The 19,599-nt window shown below is 28.5% G+C and overlaps 1 protein-coding gene across 1 annotated transcript; it reads right to left on the bottom strand.

Annotated features, from left to right (window-relative positions):
- Positions 1 to 13,010: 13,010 nt before the first annotated feature.
- On the bottom strand, positions 13,011 to 15,386 carry LOC120089955 (uncharacterized). Its single transcript, XM_039047406.2, has 5 exons — positions 14,969 to 15,386; positions 14,534 to 14,846; positions 14,391 to 14,440; positions 14,226 to 14,307; positions 13,011 to 13,465 (listed from the first exon to the last, which is right to left on the bottom strand). Exons 2-5 carry the CDS (start codon positions 14,730 to 14,732, stop codon positions 13,419 to 13,421), a joined length of 378 nt encoding a protein of 125 aa, XP_038903334.2. The 5' UTR covers positions 14,733 to 14,846; positions 14,969 to 15,386; the 3' UTR covers positions 13,011 to 13,418.
- Between the last annotated feature and the right edge of the window lie 4,213 nt (positions 15,387 to 19,599).

Genomic DNA, 19,599 nt, shown 5'->3' with positions numbered 1-19,599 from the left:
CACACAAGAGTTGGTAACCCAATTCGGTGATAAATCACCTACATCTATGGGCAATATGCCCGAAAAAGATAATCCACTAATATATAAAAAAACAAACAAGTACAATGTAGTTATTAGTTTAAAGTTTGGGTGTGTAATCTTGGTTATACCTATCTCCCCACAATCCCTTTATTTATTACATGACAAAATAATGATAATAATTTAATTTTTTTTAAAAAAGTGATAATTTTTTTACTATGTGGCAATTTTTAATTGAGCTGCACAAAAATAAGTACAATCAAATCAACATCTAAGTATTTTTTTTTTTTAATATTTTAGTTGTTATGACTCAAAGTTTAAGGTGATTTTTGAAAATAAATTAATTTATTTATAAATATAGTAAATTATGATAAATAATAATATTTTGTTATATTTAAAAAAAATTTCAACTGTAATACTATTTAAAATAATTACGTAAAAATTATAAATTGATATTTATCATTTTTTTTCTTCAAGAAAAATCGTGGTATCTAAACCCGACATCTTGGAAATTGGTCCACACGTTTATTATGATGTCTCTTTCTTTTTAGAGTAATAACAAAATTTTAAAGCTTACTCCCTTTTTCTTTTTCCCACTTTTATTTTTCTTTTATTTTTTCCTTCTTTTCAATTAAGGGTATCTTTTTGTTTTGTTTTGTTTTTTTTTTCGAAAAATCTAAACATTTGGTGCGATTTCTCATGTTTCTCGTTTAATATTTTTAATAAACTTTTTTTTAAAAGATTTTATATATACTTTTAAAAAGGATAACTATACATCGATCAAGGTTGAGAATTCGAATTTCGTTATATCGTTTTTAGATTTATTGAGTTCAATAAATATGTGTTTGACAGACCATTTAAATTATGTTTTAGAAAATTATTCTTAGATTTTATGATTTAATCAATTCAATTTAAAACCAATTTTTTGATATCCTCGGTGCATCTAAATTTTGAATTTTAAAATGCATAATTATATTAAATAAAGATAAAAATAGAAATATAATATTCTATGTTATAAACTCAATTATTTTGTTAGAAAACATAAAATATGTATTATATAATGTATATAAAATATATATGTTGCAAAATAATAATTATAGTATTATACCAAAATCTTACGTAAAACATGTTCATTAATATAAAATTAATAATAGTTTATAGCCAACTTTGTATTTAATGGATAGCTACAGTCTAAAAGTAGTTTTATCTTATATAAATATACTATCAAATATATTTAAAATAATTATTTAAATTATATACCGATTTTTGAATTTACTATCAAACACGTATTTAACTTTTCAAACTCAACAATTTTATCACTAAATTTTGGATTTGGTTCCATTCATATCATTCTTTCTAATTTTTAGTTAATATAGTTAACAAATGCTAACGTGATATTGTTTTTATGAAATAAAATATATTATTAAATAGAAAAAAAACATTTCAATTTTTTCTTTTTCTTTTTTTCCCCTCCTTTCTGTATTCTTTTCTTCCTCCAATCTTCAAATTTCTGACCATGATTTCAAAATTATCAAGGGTGTTAGATAACTATTTGATTTTTTATTTTTAAATATGTTTTTGAAATTTCTGTATTCTTTTCTTCCTCCTTTATAAATATCTATTTTACCTTTAGAATTCTTGTTTTGTTATCTACTTATTTTAAAAAACCAAGAAAATTTTTAAAAGAAAAAAATGATTTTTAAAAACTTGTTTTTGAAATTTGACTAAAAATCCAACTCTTTTACTTAAAAAAGATACAAACTATCGTAAGAAATTTAGAGAAAATGAAGTTAATTTTAAAAAGGAAAATTATTTCATTAGACAAAGATAGTAGTCTATTGCTGTTTATTGCGGTCTATCATAAATAAAATGTGATATTTTGCTTATTTGTAAATATGTTGGTTCATTTTTCTATATTTAAAAACAATCATTTTAAAACCCCTAAAATAAAAGGTCAAATGATGAAATGTGATCTAATCAAGTAATTAGTTTGTATAATTAGCTTAAAGTTATTATGTCTTAAATTTAAGTTGCATTTCTAAAAAAGTTATGCCTATGGCCTAGGAATATAATCATAGTGTAGTTAGGAAAAATTATTGTTTTGCCCCTTATATCCATCTCTTATTTCATTTAAGACTCCTATTAATCCTCTAATAATTTTTTTAAAAAAAAAATCCATGATCTAATTGTCCAAATTCATTATCATGAGCCAAATTCATGATAAGGAAACAACTATGTACTTTATAATTGTCCAAAGTCTCATACTTGCATTTAATGGAACCACATATTATCCTTTCATTAATATTATTTGGAAAGGCACACTTGCACTTTCCATAGTTCAAAGACCAAAGTATACATGTAATATCTCAACCTACTATTTTGCAAATATAGCCAAATGGGGGAGCTTGGCCAATAAGTACACAAAATTGAATTCACAATTTCACCATATGCAAAATGGTCATAATATTTTATATTATAAGAGCCAAGTACATCCGTGGAATAAGTTAGATATTTTGGGATCCCTTTAGGCGTATTCGGTAGACAAGTCTGAAGACAATCTCTCATCAATATGAAAGATTCTTGAAATCGTGGATCAATCGTCAGTGATGAAACATGTGATTGTAAAGTCAAATTACTTGGAGGTGGTAAACTTGTTGAATATCAAAGCAATAGATCTTATGGAGGTCATTTGTTGTTGACGACGCCAAGGCTTTGGCATATAGAACTATGGGGAAGTCTCCTTCACTCACATCCATTGTCGTTATAACGTCTAAGCATATTCCCTTACTCAAAAGCGGTATAGTGAAGAAGCATTAGAATATTCTACATATTCCTTACCTTGAATGGTTTGATTAAATGGTGTCGAATGACAAAATTTTGTAATTCTTCTTCCTTATATATTTCCTAAAAAAAAAATAGTATCATGCTTATCATGAGCTAGTTTCTTTTCTTGTATAATTACAATTATGTATTATGTCTAGAACAATGATTAGGTGAAGTCTATGTTACACTTAATCCCATGCTTTCATTTTTTTACATACAAAATAAAAATTTAGAAAAATCATTAAAAAAATTGCAACATTACAATTTCTATTGAACTGTCTGAGTTGCACAAAAATAGATACAATCTAAACAACACCTAAGTATTTATCTTATATCTAATAACAATGTCTCTCCATAGAAGATTTAGAGATAAAAAGATGATTTTTATTCCTTATACAAAGTGAATCTTATCAACCATGACAGGCATGTTTTTAAGATAAAGTTGTCATAGCCTTATTTATGTATTATAGTCTATTTAAGTGACATATTTTATACTAGATTCTCTTTTATGAACGTTACTTAATTTAGTACTATTAATTTTCTTATGTTCAACACATAAGAAAATTAGATATTCGAGCTGTTATCGATATTTAAGATGGTAATTAATTAGTGTATTTATTCACTAAGCTATCTTAAATTGGCTAAAGTGAATTTAGTTTAATGGTAATTGACAAATACTTTTTTTTTTTAGATTGAAGGTTGAAATTCTCATACCACCACATATTGTATTAAGAAAAATACTTCATTTAATAATTGAGTGCTAGTGAATAGCAAAGACGCATGTGCTAAAAGAATATAAAACTGAAGGATCGAATAGTATTTTTTTTTTTTTTAAATGTGAGGCATTCTTTTACCATAGGTTTAAACTTGCCACTAATAATTTCTCCAAAAAAAAAAAAAAAAATTGCTGCTAATAAAAGAAAAATACCAAATGTTTGACCATTAGAATTATCTTTGGATCATGTAAATATATTAGAACAAGAAAATTATATTATACATAATCAAATTCATATTAAACATTGTGAAATTAAGGATAATTTTAATTCTTTTCTCTTAATTCATTGATTTTTTATCTTTAGTTGTAAATTTCATCAAATCCAACTTTAAATTTATAACACACTAATAAATTCAAAAGCAATAGAAAGCAAGTCCTAAGGAATGAATATATTAGAACAATCTATAGCAAACTATGCTCAAAGATTGGCCAATTGATTATAAAATTCACCCATTTCAATAAGAAAAAAAATATAGTCTCAAGTCTTTTCATGTTGCCAAAAGAGTTGAATACCAAAAATAGATGGTGACTGTGATCTTCTCTCCGAAATCTTATCCTATTTGATTCCATATCAAATATATATCTATTTTATAATCTATTAAATATAAGAAGATTTTTTCTATTAAATTACAACTTTACTCCAACTTTTAAGCTTAAGTGCTTGAATTTTTAATTTTTACATCTAAAAAGTCTTTTAACCTTAAAACGTGTCGAATGAATTCATAAATATTCAATTTTATATCTAATAAATCATTTATGATTAATAGATCATTAGACATTTTTTTAAAAAAAAAAAAATTCACGAACTTATTAAACAGAAAATTGAATAGTTAATGCCTCATTAAAAACAAAATTTAATTTTAGTCTAATACTTTATTAAATCTAAAAAATGTATTATATGTTAAAAATATTAAAAGTGGTTCAATGACTTATTTGTGACCTTGTCAGAGTTCAAGGATGCATTGAATGGAAAATTATAGAATTAGTTAGACACAAATATGAAAATTTAGGACTCATTTGATAACGTTTCTGTTTCTTGTTTCTTGTTTCTGTTTTTGTTTCTCATTTTTTAAGAAAAAGACGTGTTTAATAATTATTCCCATTTTTTGTTTCTAAAATTTAACAAACGTTTAAAAAATTGGGGCAAAATTTTTGTACCATTCTAATTTTATTTATTTTTGTTTCTATCATGATGCAAAAAGTTGGCTTGGTTGGTTGGCAATGAGACATGCCCAAGTCTTAGACATGAGTTATATACATCATGATTTGATTCCCATGGAATACAAGTTCATTTTTTTTTATTACTTTCACATTTCTTTCTTTCTTTTATATTCTTTTCTTTATTAACTTTTTTATATTTATATATTTAATTTAATTTAATTTTGAATTTTAAAATTTTAAATATTTAAATTTTCCAGTATTCAAATTTATATATTATTTTGATTTTCAAATTGCAAATTTTCAATATTTATATTAAAATATTTTTAAAATTTTGAATTTTAAATTTTGCAATATGCATGTTTATATATTATTTTAAAATTTAAATTATTATTTTTAGTTTCGAATCTATTTAGAATTTTATAACATATAAATTTTGTTTACTAAGACATTCAAGGTTCTCTTTATTATTTTACAATCACGACATTACATAATAATATAATTGAGTCTCGGATTTGAGTCAAGATCATTTAAGACAATGAGTTGAGTGAGAACTAATATTCTAAATCAAATTTTAGCAACATATGAATAATAAAAACAATTATATTATAGTTATTAATTTTGCATCGAGACTTGTATGTACTTGATGAGGTAAATGTTTTATAATTATTTTTTATAATTTAATACATGCTATATATATTTTTTTCATAATTAAATTATATTTAAACTATAAAAATAAGAGAAAATATTAGGGAAAAAAATATAAGAAACAAGAAATGATCGTCATAGGAGTTCTTGGTGGTGGTTGGAGTTGGTCATCAGTGGTAGTGGTCGAAAGTGGTAATGACCGCCAAAGTTGGCCTGCAACGATAGCCACGGTGGCTATAGTTGGAGGTGGCATGAGTTTGGTGGTGACGATGGATGGAGGTGGTGGCCAACGACCTAAAAAATAAAAAGAAAGGTAAGGGAAAAAATGAGAAACAAAACAAATTCTTCTTTCTGTTTTTTTTTTCAAGAAACAGTAAACAAAAATAGTTACCATACATATTTCTGTATTAGTTCTTAAAAAATATGAAACAGTAAATAGGGAACAAAAAACAGGAAATAAGAAACAAGAAACGGAAACATTATCAAATGGGTTATTAGAAATTGAATTGCATTTTAATTAATAGTGTTTAGCAATTATTTCTATGGAGTATATTTAATTTTAAAAAATAAAAATATAATGAATATATATATCAAAATTTATCCCATAAAAAACAGTATAGAAAAAATGTCAAAAATTATTTATTTGAGACATGGCTCTAAAATCAGAAAGGAAAAGAAAGCACTTTATGACATAAACATTTTGGTTTATTAATGGCAATTTCTTTTTCTAAAACCTACTTCTGTTGACCGTAAATATTCCAATATATATATATTTTTTATATACAAATATTTCAATATTTAACAAGCTGCAAATTGCATTATTTTGACCATATTTATTCAGCATATATTTCTTGTCCTTAAACTATGCTCATCTTTTATATTATTTTTATACTTTTAATTCTTTTTCTCCTGAAATTATATGCATAAATTGAAAAAAATTTATTTTTTTGTCCTTATACATTCATATTTTATATTTATACCATTTTTATTCATATATCTAAAAACATTTATTTTATTATATGAAATTTATATTCTAATTAAGTTCTTTACTATTTTATTTTAATTTTTTAGCTGTCTTTGTTGTTAATATATATATAACTTATTTAATAGATATCTAATGTATACACATATTTCGTCTATTAATTTTAACCATAAAAAAAAGGAAAAATCTTCCTAAACCAATGAATTTCAATAAAATAAAATTTTGTACAAAGATAGATTTGATCAATGGACAAATTAGCAATACTTACAACAAAAACTTATTAGAGGGTTAAAAGTATACTTTTCTTTTAGTGTCGGAAGGTAAAAATTAAGGATTTAAATTGATCTAACCTTACACATTCAAAGTAAAAAACTTCATTTGGTAACAAAATAATCCTTTTGATTTAAAATTTAATATAATTTTAGTTTCCACGGTAAAAAAAAATCATGTCAATGTAAAGCAATTGATCTATAGTAAGAAAAAGTTTAGATTTGTAGTTTAAAAAACATGTTTGGTCCTTGAGTCATTCAATAATCTATATATGTTAAAGAATATCATTACTTTTTTCACAACAAAGCCTAATCCAAATGGTTATATATCAACTAAATAAATATAACTCAACTAATAGATAATATACATTAACAACCAACAATTATGTAGTCCGAACATCTACCCGTATTGTCAAAGGAGAAAAATGGTCATATATCACACTTTAAAACTAAGATTAATAGGTCATAATCACAAATGTAATTAGAATATTTTTGATTGTATTATGAATCTATGACATTTACTGTAACCGTTATCATTTAGGGTCAAACGGTAATGGTAACAACAATAATTCTCATGTTATATCAGTAACAATAATGGTAACAATAGCAACATTGGTATAATTTCTAAACATAATTAGATTGAGCAACTTCCACTTGTTAATCAGTTTACATTTTTTATTACAGACTTGGAAATATTCTCAAGTGTCAATTTAGATATAGAACACAAGTAAACAATACGAAAATGTAATGACCCACTTTTCAGATTACTATTAAATTATTATATCTACCTTATAGTAAACTTGGCCAAAATCTTATATTGTACCAATTGGAATACATGGGTTATCTTTTTTTTTTTAAAAAAAAAAAATTTTAAGTTAAAATTTTATACTGTACTATTTAAGAAAAAAACATTGCAAAAATATATGAGACAGGAGGCTATGGTTTTTCCCCTCTTCTTCTCCACCTTTTCCGACCATCCACGTGGGTCCTTGTCAGAATCTGACTGTACGTGAAATCCAATAATATATCTCCACGTGGCATCAGTTTTTTAATAGGTTCTTTTTGGTTGGAAGAATTCATCAAGTTGGTCAAAGTCAACATCTTTTGCATTTCTTTTGGCTACAAAATTATCACTGCTGTGTTGCAAATTCAGACTAAGTTGATTTTTAAGGAGCAAGGTCGGTAGATTAATGTCGTAAGCAATTATGTCATGCTGTTGTAATTAATATATATATTTTTTTGTTCAAATCAAAGATTTAAATGTCAATGTATTAACTTTGTAAAACTGTTGGATGAAAGTATCGGTAATATATGTTAATGCCTAGGATGTTCAAATAAAATTTTGATTAGTTCATAGCAATGAAACTTGATTTTTTTTTTTAATTTTAAATAATATTGGTATTAAGGATGTTAAAAAAATCCGATGACTCAAAAAAATCGTTCAATCCAACCTAATTTATGCGGTTTGGATTGGGTTGAGTTCAAATAAATTAAATTTTTATCAGTTGGGTTGGTTTATAGGTTCACCCAAATAAACCCGAACCAACTTGAACTTATTATTAACTTTCAAATGTATATATATATATATATTTTACTTATGATATAATTAGATATACATATATTTATTTTAATTTTATTTAATTTCATTAGGTTTTTGGATAATTATTTTCCAACAAATCCTAAAAATAGTTTTTTAGCACCTCACTTTAGAAAGAGATTTTAGATTATATAACTTGAAATTGAGTTATTAATCTCAATTCAATATATGAAAATAATTAAATAAAACTTTTACTTACTAACTTTTTACTTACTTTTAGAACAAAAATTTAAATAAATGATCTAAGTAACCCAAATCTTTCATGGTTAGGTTGATTCATTTTCTAACGAGGGTTATTTGAGTGAAGAAATTTATAACTTGGTTGGATCTAAAAAGTCATTCAACTCAATCTAACCCAACCGACAAACTCCCTAATTAGTATAGACCCTAATAGTTGGTTACTAAATTCTTTCTCTACTAATTCAAAGATTGGAGCACTTGTTCTCGAGATTGAATTTTTAGCTTCACGTCTATTGATCTTCTTGAGTCGGTCTTTAGTTTGTGATCGGTCTTGACAACTTATTGATCCTCTTGATCTTATTGGATCGATTAATGGCTAAGTTCTTCACCTTCTTCGATATAGATTTTTATTTGAAGTTATCTTATAAAATTAGGAAATAAATAGCTCGAAGCTTTATTGTTAAATGGATTTTAAATTTAACAATTAAACCAAGAAAAAAAGACTTGTATAAAAATTCGAATGCAAAATTTCGAAGACAAAATATGGTTTTGGTAGTGTAGTGTTCAAACCAAAATATATGTGAATTTCAAGAATCAAAATAGGAATTAAATTAGTGAGTTCCATTTTTTTCTTTTTTTCGAGAAAATTAGCGAGTCGCTTTAATTGTGTCAATTAGATAATTAGATAAATGAGTTGTTTGACCGTCTCAATAATTAATAGATCAATTAGAGAATTAAATTGTAAGTCTAAAATTTTCATCTAATAGTATCTTAACCTTTTAATTAAGAGTGGTAATACACACTAATTTTTTTTTTTTTTTTTTTAAAAAATTGTAGGGTTAAAAACTGAACGACTGATTATATGCCTGAAAATTCAGCAAATTTAAAAGACCTACTAGATATATTAAATTTTGGAACTTATTAGACTCAATCATAAACCAATAAAAAGTATAAGAATTAAATTTATAATTTCACATGAAGGCTATAAATTTGTGCCAGAAGAGTGCGTTTGGATTGACTAGAGAAAAAAAGTATTTAAAAAAAACTATTTAAACTCTTTTGATAAAAATAGTCTAAAATCAACTTAGTAAGTGTTTCAAAATCTATTTTGAGTGATTGACAAACACTTCAATTTGTTCCAAAATGACTTATTTTCAAAATTAAATACTTGAAAAGTTAATCCAAATACACGCTAACTTATTTTATATTATTTAAATTCAAGAAATTACATCATTAGAAAAAGGGGATATATTTAATTTAATCACAGTTTGATTAATTGATGTAACTTGCTGAAATAGCTTCAAAAGGAAAGGGAAAAGAAGAGCTATATAAATTAGGAATCTAAGAGGAAGAAAGTGAAATTTTGGTATTTATCTCAAAGGTCAAGAATGGTTTAGTTTAGACAATGAATATTATTCATTCACATATTGTCATTGTCAATTAAAGAAAAACTCATAGCATGAAAGAATAAAAGGGTAATTTGAATGATACTATCCAAAGACTTTTGGAACATATCGTTATAGGACTTTAATGATCTTAGAGAGACTAAAAAGAAGAAGAAAAAAGAAGTTTAATCAAAACCATAGTCAAGCAAAATGTAAATTACAAGCTACAAATGAGACAATTTGACTGATGAGATGGATAAATAATTCATGGAAAAAAAAACAAAAAACAAAGTCATATAGGTAGACTTTAGTCTATTTTGTGTAAATTAAATCTATTAGAGAAGAATGAATGAACCAAACTGATAGCAATGGGGTTTCATTAAATTTTAACGATTTTTCATATGCCTATCTTCCTTTATTATTTTGTACTTGCTATAAAAAAAAGTGTGGAAATAATTGTACAGAGAGCCTTTTATAGGGTCCAAATGAAAATTAACCCCAAGAGTATCAAAACTAATGAATTTTGACATTCTACTTATGTCATCACCATGAGAAATTACCACTTTAATCCTAAATGTATTATTCTTCATTCTTCGTTTTGCAACCTTTTTCCTTGTTTTTTTTATCCGTTTTTCTCTGCGTTTCTTCTTCTTCATTCTTTTTTACGTATTTCTTTAAGCATCAAGCATCGAACATCGAGTAGCGAGCATATAGCATAGAGCATCAAGTACCAAGCATCGGGTAAACTTTTGAATCAAGCATAGAATGTAGAACATAAAGCATTGAGCAACGAGTAGTAAGCATACAACATAGAGCATAGAGCGTAGAGCATCAAGCATCAAGCAAACTTCTGAATTGCAACGCACTGGTGGTTCTCAAGGTTGAATCAGTAAATTCACAACGTGTTGACATAAGCAAAAGACCATTTTTCCTTCATATCTCAACTGTGGGCTATTTTTCATTTGGGCACCCTTAAAAGAGGCCATCTACGAAAAACCCAAAACCATGTTAATTTTCTTTGTACATTGGTGGGGTTTTGTGAGAATAATAATGTTGTTTAGATTATTTTATGTTGGTACTAAATGGACTTAACTGAAAATAACTAAATTGTAGATAGGACTCCCAATAAGTTTTTCTTTAAAGACACGGATGAGTAACTTTCATTCTTTAGAATACTTAAAAGTGCAACAAGTTTTAGTAGAAAGAGTTGTTTAAGAAGATATACTTCAACAAAATGCCTCTCCTCTCCAAGCTCACCCTATTGTAATGAATTGCTTTACCTAGTAGCGTCAGAGGTTGTACTAAGCTCAGCTCATGTAAGGGAAGAAAATTGATCTCATCTATCTACTTATTAGAGTACTAAGCCTACAGTAAATGTCAAGACAGGGCACCCTCAAATGGAAAAGTTAGCCTTAACGTTAACATTAAAACCGACTAAACCAAAATCAAATGACAAAACCCAACCGAACCAAAAATTCAGTTTTTTACTGAAGCATTGATTCGGATCGGTTTAAAATTATAATGCAATCAAATTTCTCAGCCCGGTTCGATTTTAAATTTGAAAACCAAATGCAGAACTGAAAAAACTGTTTTTATATATATTGTGTAAAACTGAAAATCGAACTGAATAGTTGTAGTTCAATTCAGTTTGGTTTTGGTATATATCTAAGACCAAAATTTTCGGTTCAGTTCGATTCGATTGGGTAGCCAACCGAACCATGAACACTCCTAGCTAGCCTCACCCTAGTTGCTTTCCACTCATAAGCTCACGCCTTACTTTTAAGGACATAAGGTGGTAGATCTAAAAAATTGCCAACTCAAGCTAAGTTCTTCATAATCAAAGGTATCAGGTTGATTGATGAGTGATCCCAACTAATATAGAGAACCTAGCTAATAACATACATAAGACAAGGGTGCTCCTTCATTTGTTACGTCAAGTACCAATTGCATTCAATAGTTTTACCACTAACTTCACTTTTGAATCTTTGCTTAAGCCTAAATGCTTAAAGTATCTCCTCGGCCATGGTTTTGCCTTGAGATTTCTTAGCTTATTAGTCGGTTGCATACACACCGAGTCAGAGGCAAAGTAACAATTCTCAAGGTTGGTGACAGAACGTGCTTGAGGTTGCCTATGAAAACAAGAGAATTAGACTAGGAATGTGCACAATTCAGTTCAGTTTGATTTTTGCAGAAACCAGTGACTGGACTGAACTATTTGGTTCTGGCCCCTTAAACCGAGAAAACTGAAGTTCTAACTGAAACTGATTCAATTCAGTTTTAATCGATGTATTTGAGAGGGACAAGAGTATCAACAATCTTCTTGCAGATTTTCTCTGTAGATCAGGCCTTCAACAAGGCTACGAAAGGGAGGAGATTGTGGGGAGAGGCGCCACTCTTTTTGCACCTTGTAGGATGCTTGGATGGAGCTTGGCCTCCTATAAGCCTAAATTGGGGTTACCTAGTGGCTAAGGCTTTTTTTTTTTCTTTTTTTTTTTTTTAAAAAAATAAAATAAAATAGAAACAACTGCATTCATTGAGAAAAAACGAAAGAATACAAGAGCATACAAAAAACCATGTCCACAAAAAAACTCCCTTTTGCAATTAAGTAAGATATTACCTACGGAATAATTACAAAAATTCTTCGAACTGGAGACCAAACCTAGTGGCTAAGTTATAGCCCATTTGGTTCCAATCCAATTTTGAGGTTAGGTTCTACTTTGGTGCTCCTAGACTAGAGTCATGGACTCATAATTCATGAAAACCCTCATCTATACCAAGACTCAAATTGAGTTTTAAGGCAGAACCTGGAGCTAATGTGTAGACAACTAGCCAGCTCATTGCTTAGTCAAAATTCAATAACAACAAAAGGATTTGGAAAATCCAACAGAAATTTTAAAAAAATTTACCCATTACTCCATGTGTTATATACAAATGCATAAATCCCAAAATAGATGTGTAGTTTCTTAACCAAATAGCAAAACCTAATTCATTAGTTCAAATTATTTTAAAAGAAATCATATGCCAAATACTGTATGCTTGATATCATGGAACCTCCCCATCAAAACAGCTAATAGAAATCCGGCAGAGACTACAAAATATCCCACTTAGTCCAAATTAATTGAGTTATAATTCAACATGCTTGAGTCTGCACATCTCACGTAAGGCGGGGAAGACCTAAATAAAGAGATTTTATAGCTTTATTATATAAATAAACTACTACCAAACCTTGATAGGTTAAAGAATATTTAATCTTTTATACATGTTATTAACTATGTTGAGGGAGAAAATGATATTACAAAACCTATCACACTAGGGATCTAACCAAGAAATTATCATTTAGCAACATTTAACCATTTGATTGAGCATGTAATTAAATAAGAAACTTGGTGTAATTAAATAAGAAACTTGGTGAACTTGTAATTAGTTATATACCTCAAATACATACACTTAACAAATGGATTGCTTACTTTGTTCCTCGTCTTGCCTGGAAATCAACAAAGAAGATCCTGATCCTGAACCACTTTCTTTGAAATGTGTAGAATTACATCGCTTCAAAAGAGTCATATCATGCTAATTGTCTTCTTCAGCCCCAAAAGAATCGCCTCCATGACTGCCATGGCAAAAAACCACCTGTCCAACCAATAAATGTCAAGAACAAGGAGGAAGCCCACAGTCATATTCTGCCTGGAATAAATTTCTTTTTGGAATGTACTGTTAGAACATTATGGCTAGATATTTGTATACTTTTTATAAGTGCTTGTTTTAAATTTAATCACCATTGGTTAAGAATTTTGACGCTTTACTTAAATGAAGGTTAAAATTGATTAACAATAAGCTTACAAGACATAACATAAGAGAAATTAGGTTGCTTAAAATTAGGAAAGTCGAATTTTCTACAAACAAATAGGAATTAGCAGCTCACCTTAATTTCTTCTCTAGATTTCTACTAATTCACCACGTTATGCTAGGCATAGATTCCATGGACATATTGACATTTTCCTATGTTCATAGGTTCAACATTCACATAAGAAGTGAATTGATATGTCCATTATTACAATTTTAAAAAGAAACATAATATCAAAATGTATCAACATAAATATCAAAATGTATCAACATAACGTCATCAATATGGACATACTAACTAATAAGAATTTTTAACTTAATTAAAAAGGGAAAAAAGAACTTATTTGTTCATTTAAATATTGTCCATGAATTTCATAATCGTTATGATTTTATTCCACAAATATTCATTGACAACACTTTTTTCAGTTCAACAAGGGGACGATGATTCAAACCTCCATCTTTGGTTAAGGATGTATGCCTCACTCTAAAGAAAACTATCCCTAAATTATGAACAAAAATTCTCAAGTATGCAAAAAGAAACTATTACCACATTCAGGGCAACGAAAGTAGTCATCGTCTCTAAGAACAAGCCCCGAACCACCACATTCTTTACATCTCTTCTGCGCCATCTACAATATTGAATTTCAATCATGCTAAGAAAACACAAACAGAACAAACGACAAATCACTTGGAAAAAGTCCCAAAATCTCACAATTCTCTTACTGAACTCGATTCCAGCCACCACGAACGGGGTCACTCCAGCTACAACCAACATAAAAACCGATCAGATAAGGATGATACAAAATCAAAAGAAACCACACAAACAATAAAAAATCGAACATTCGTTCCCATTACCAATCGCTCCGACGAATATCTGCCAAGTGATTTCGACCTGAGTGGAGTCGGCTGTAAGCGAAGCACCGTCAATGGCGGCATACGTGGCTGTTCGTCTCCGATTTTGGATCGAATTTGAGCGCGGTTTGAGGGGAAAAGTACTGGAACGACGAAATGGGAAGAGAGGGTTAGAAATTGGGGGTAAGGGTAAGGCTTCCATGATTGGGTTGGAGAAGGGAGAGAGGAGTATGAGGGAAATACAGGAGGGAGTGGTTCAGTTCGCGCCAACAACCAAATTCACTTGTGGTGTTGGTTTATCAAGATGTAAACATCCCTAAATTTTGTAAAAAAAAACTCGACAGTAAGTAAAAACGACAAATGTATACCCTAAAACCTACTTCAATGGCGGATTTGGTTAAATCTATGGCAGAGACAGAGTGTTCATTTCATACATACCATCATACCATCATCGAGAAGTCATCGCCGCCGTACCGGAGCAAAAGAACGCCGTGATTGAAAAATGTGTTGTGGAAGAGAAATAATTATGCAGATTCGGATTCAATTTGGGGGAACGGGATTTGGAGATTAATGAACGAGTGGTTCCAAATCCCAATTCACGAAGCTGTTCTTCGCTGAGGCTAAGCAGCTTTCCGCCGGAAATTGGCCAGAAATTTCAGATCTTTTTTAAAAAAATTAAAAATAGTTTTCTTATCAATCTCGAAATTCAAGTTTTTCCAATTTATCAATTACTTGAACTATGAACACACAAAAACTACTTTTACTAATTTTTAGAAAAATGTACTAGTTTGATTAGATGAAATTAGTACATCTTTTATTTCCTAAAAATGTGAATAAATATAAATGATGTGAGAATGTACATTCTCGTTTTTTTATAGATTTAAATTTCATTTTGATTAGCCTTATATTTCGTTTTGACTCCTATATTTTCGTCGATTTTGATTTTCTAAAAATGTGAATAAATATAAATCAATTCTCTTCATTTTATATCATTTACTTTTATAAAACAGTAATTTCCACATTATAGAAATAATTTCAAAGTAGAATAGAAGTTGAAGTGGGCAAGGGTGATGTTCAATTTTTATATATTAATTAGTATATAGAATGAAAAAGGGATGAGATAAGGATTGTATCGTATTTGTATTAAACACATACTTTATTGTAAATTAATCTAAAATGTTCTATATATAATTATGTTTATTACTTATATTTCAACTGTGGAAGAATATTATAAGCAGGATTGAATTGAAAATTAGGCAATAATGACCAATGACTAAGGAGAATTTTGTTTTGATCCACTTTTTTTTTTTTTTTTTTTTTTAATTTTTATGTTTATTTGAATTTAGACATTTTTTCCCCATAATTTTCTTTGTATAAGTTTATTTATTTCAACTAAATAATATCCTTTAGTTATGCAAATGAGATTGTGTTTTGATATCGAAATCATTTTTAATTATTAAAATAATTTACTACAAGATTATGAAGATAAAAGAGTAAAATGACATGCTTTCTTTCTATTTCTTATGGGTATCCAAACAATTAATTTTGATTTAAGTGAAAGAAATTAGAATGTAAGACAAACACAATCTTAATTAATCAAAGCTTAAAGATACAAGAAATAAAAAAATAGTTTTCATAAATATACATCAAAATTTCTATCCTTAAACTAGAAAACTAATGTTGATGACTTGCCGTGACGATCTAGTTGAGATCGAGCATCATCTAAAACATATTACAACCGAAAATGGAAAAAAATAAAAGCTGGAAATATAAAGATAAACTGGAGAGAAGACGAAATGTGGAGCACTCCAGGATGGAACCTCTCTCCCTTAAATCCTAGAAATTAAAGAAATCTATATCAAATTGTCGATAGAGTTGTGTGCTATAACATTTAGGCCTTGCACGCCGTAGTGTTGCAATGCCATACTACTGATGAAATATTTGATAGCACCACAACGCTATGCCTTATGATGTCCAGGTATGTTGGCATCGTGCTTAATGTTGCAACGCTAGGCCTTCAGGGGTATAATGATTGTTTACTATCCTTCATGCCCAATTGCTCCGATTAACCCCTAAATGATTTGTTTTATCCTGTTTTTCACTTGAAATATCTTGAGACTTTCCTAAGCTCGATATCTTGCATATAAGCATGAACTAGCCCAATTTAGGCCATAAAAAATAACTCTTTTAAGGAGTTATCAAATACGTTTTGCAATAAATTTTAGACAGACATTTAATATCATTTTGAAATTCAGGATATAGTTATTAGAAATTATAAAATCCATTTGACATGTATTTTTCAATACCCTACCTAATGACAGACTTTTATACATGGGAAATAAACCGTAAAAATTAGAACACAAATAATTAATAAATCATTATAAATTAATCGTAATTATTTATTAAATATAATTAGATTATAAAACCCTAAGTTTTTGTCCCTCCTATATATTTCTTTTGTTGGATCTGTTTCTTCTTCTTGTTGATGCCATTGCCATTTCTTCGATTTTGTTTGAAAAAAAATTCAGTTGTTAGGTTTTGTTCCTTCAATTGAGTTGCTTATTTTCTTTTATTCAAGATTTCGAAGTTCAGACTTCGATCTCTCTGTATATGTTCTTAGATTCTCTCTTTTGTTCGATAAGATTAGGATGAGCTTGGTTGTTAGTTTATTGTTTACAGTTCTTGCAGTATATATTCTTTGATTCTTTGATTCTTTTTCATTTTCCTGGTATGAAACAATGAAGAAGAAACTTTTCATTTATCCGTTAAGAACGATACCGAGGTAGTGCAAACTGTCTAACATCTTACACTTCCATGGCCATTGTATTACATTTAAACTTTTGAGGAACATTTTGGATGAGTTTCATATGGAGGAGGTTCTTATAGCAACAAGAAGGATCAGAAATATTTGGCTATGAGGAATTGATCGATCAATTTGACAACACACTCAAAACACCAAGTGGCTACATAGAGGTCAGTAATTTTTGTTGGGGGAACTGAATACACTAACATATTTTGGAGACTTAAAACATAGTCGAGGCATGCTTCTAGTAAGCGTTGTTCTGAAGATAATTATTCGCTTTACATGGGCTATAAACAAACTACAACTATCGTCTTAAAAGAATACAACAACTAACTCCGGTGGAACTACAACCTCGAGCTACTTGGATAACTCTTGAATGCTTATTTTCAACTCAACTCAAGAACAAAAGAAAGAGAGAAAGAAAAGAACTCTTCAATTTGGAATGATATGCTACAAATGAAGAATCAAGTTGTTATTTATAGGTTAACAACTTGGTAACTCTCTAAATTACAAAATAAAATCAAATAAATACAAAAATTGAAACATTTGTCAAATTTAACTCAATTGAATTGTTACTTGACAAAAATCAAACACAATTCATTCAAATTTAAAAAGCTACAAATTTATCTTTCATACATAAAACATCATTTTAATTTAAAGTTTCAATTCGGTTTCTAAATAATGAATTTAATCTACAAAATTAAATTCATTTTATATTTCAAATCTTCACCAGACTTTCACTTTCTTTCACTATATATATCCAACAATCCCCTACGTCAAAGAAAGTGAGAAAAATCAAACAAACCTGGAACAAACAAACAAGCTATGCATCAAGAGAGGTGTCTTCTCGAATTGGACCTTCCTTAGTGAATTTCCATCGAACTTCCTGAAGAAAGAGTGAGACTAAGCTCTTGGAACTATCCTTCTCATTGGTGAAGAAAGAATGTGTAAATTAAATTAAATAAGTGTTATTTAATTGTGTTAATTAATTAAATATGTGTTATTTAATTAATTAATTATGGAAAAGGGAAATAATAAAAGGATTCGGAAAAGAGCTTGACTTTTCTCGATATAAAGACCTCCTTATGGTCCATTTGGGAGACACAGATATTGATAATACACAATAAAGTGTTATTGTGTAAAATTTTTCCTAAACCATAAAGAGAATTATTCGTGAAGCTTGGAAATCTAACAAAGGTAAGAATGGTCCTAATCTTTTTCCCTAAAGTGTACTATATTACATGTTTATATTTGTTTTAGTATACCGAATTTGTTTATGTAAAAATCGAATTGTGGGATGTAAGACGTTCACACAAACGCTTTTGTTGCGGGATTCGTTTCTTTCATGAGGGGCATGCATTGGCGAAATATCGAGAAATTGCTTTTGTTAGATAATTTGCAAAGGTTTTCTAGATTTCTCAAGTCATTGAGTGCGAAATTACATAATTCTGAAGTCCAATAATTATCAACAAATAAAGAAAACATTGCTGTATGAATCGAAACAAATTTCTCATTCTTTATGAAGGAACCTTACATCCACCTTTTTGGTCCAATCAGCATTTGAGTTCAATATGCAACTATTCTCCAGTTTCCAAACACACAAAAAATGAAAATAAAATTGGCTCAAATCTTTCAGCCGATTCTCTTAGAGTTGCTTTAGCTTCTATAAGATTCTCATTGCAAATATGTTGTGCCAAAACTCTAAGACCAAAGGCTTTGGATCTTCTTTCCCAATTTCCATTTTGTAGTTGCCCTCATGATAGAGCTTTGTTAGAGATGAAGGAATTAGATTCTGGTAGGAATATAGATCATTCACAACCTTTTGCTAAGAAAAATAATAATCATCTTGCAACAACCAAAGCGAAAAAGTATACAAGCAATACCTTACGGTGAGAAAAAAGATCCACCTACTCCATGAATTTGGGAGATAAGTTACGCTCTCCTAAAATAGAGGCGGATGATTCTATTTCAAAGTAACTCTCGAATATGCCTTTAATAATCGTTCAAAATCGACAAAGTAGAATAAAATAGTAAAGTAACCACCAAGAAAAAGTAGAATAAAGAGTTCCATGGCAAGTATTTTGATATGTCAAGTGAGCACCAATTAAATTATAATTAAAAAATATACTAACCTTTAACCTTAAACCCTTATGACCTCTCATCTTTCTTAGTACTTGAAACTAGCATGGATTGTGCATGGGATCATTCAACTGTTGAACTTTGCACATAATCCATGCTAACTTAAGTAGTAAGGAGGACCGAAGGG

The sequence above is a fragment of the Benincasa hispida genome, chromosome 11 (genome assembly GCF_027475165.1).
Source record: "Benincasa hispida cultivar pf3 chromosome 11, pf3_genome.v1.1, whole genome shotgun sequence".
Lineage (NCBI taxonomy): Eukaryota > Viridiplantae > Streptophyta > Magnoliopsida > Cucurbitales > Cucurbitaceae > Benincasa > Benincasa hispida.
This window is presented reverse-complemented; position numbering and strand designations above follow the sequence as displayed.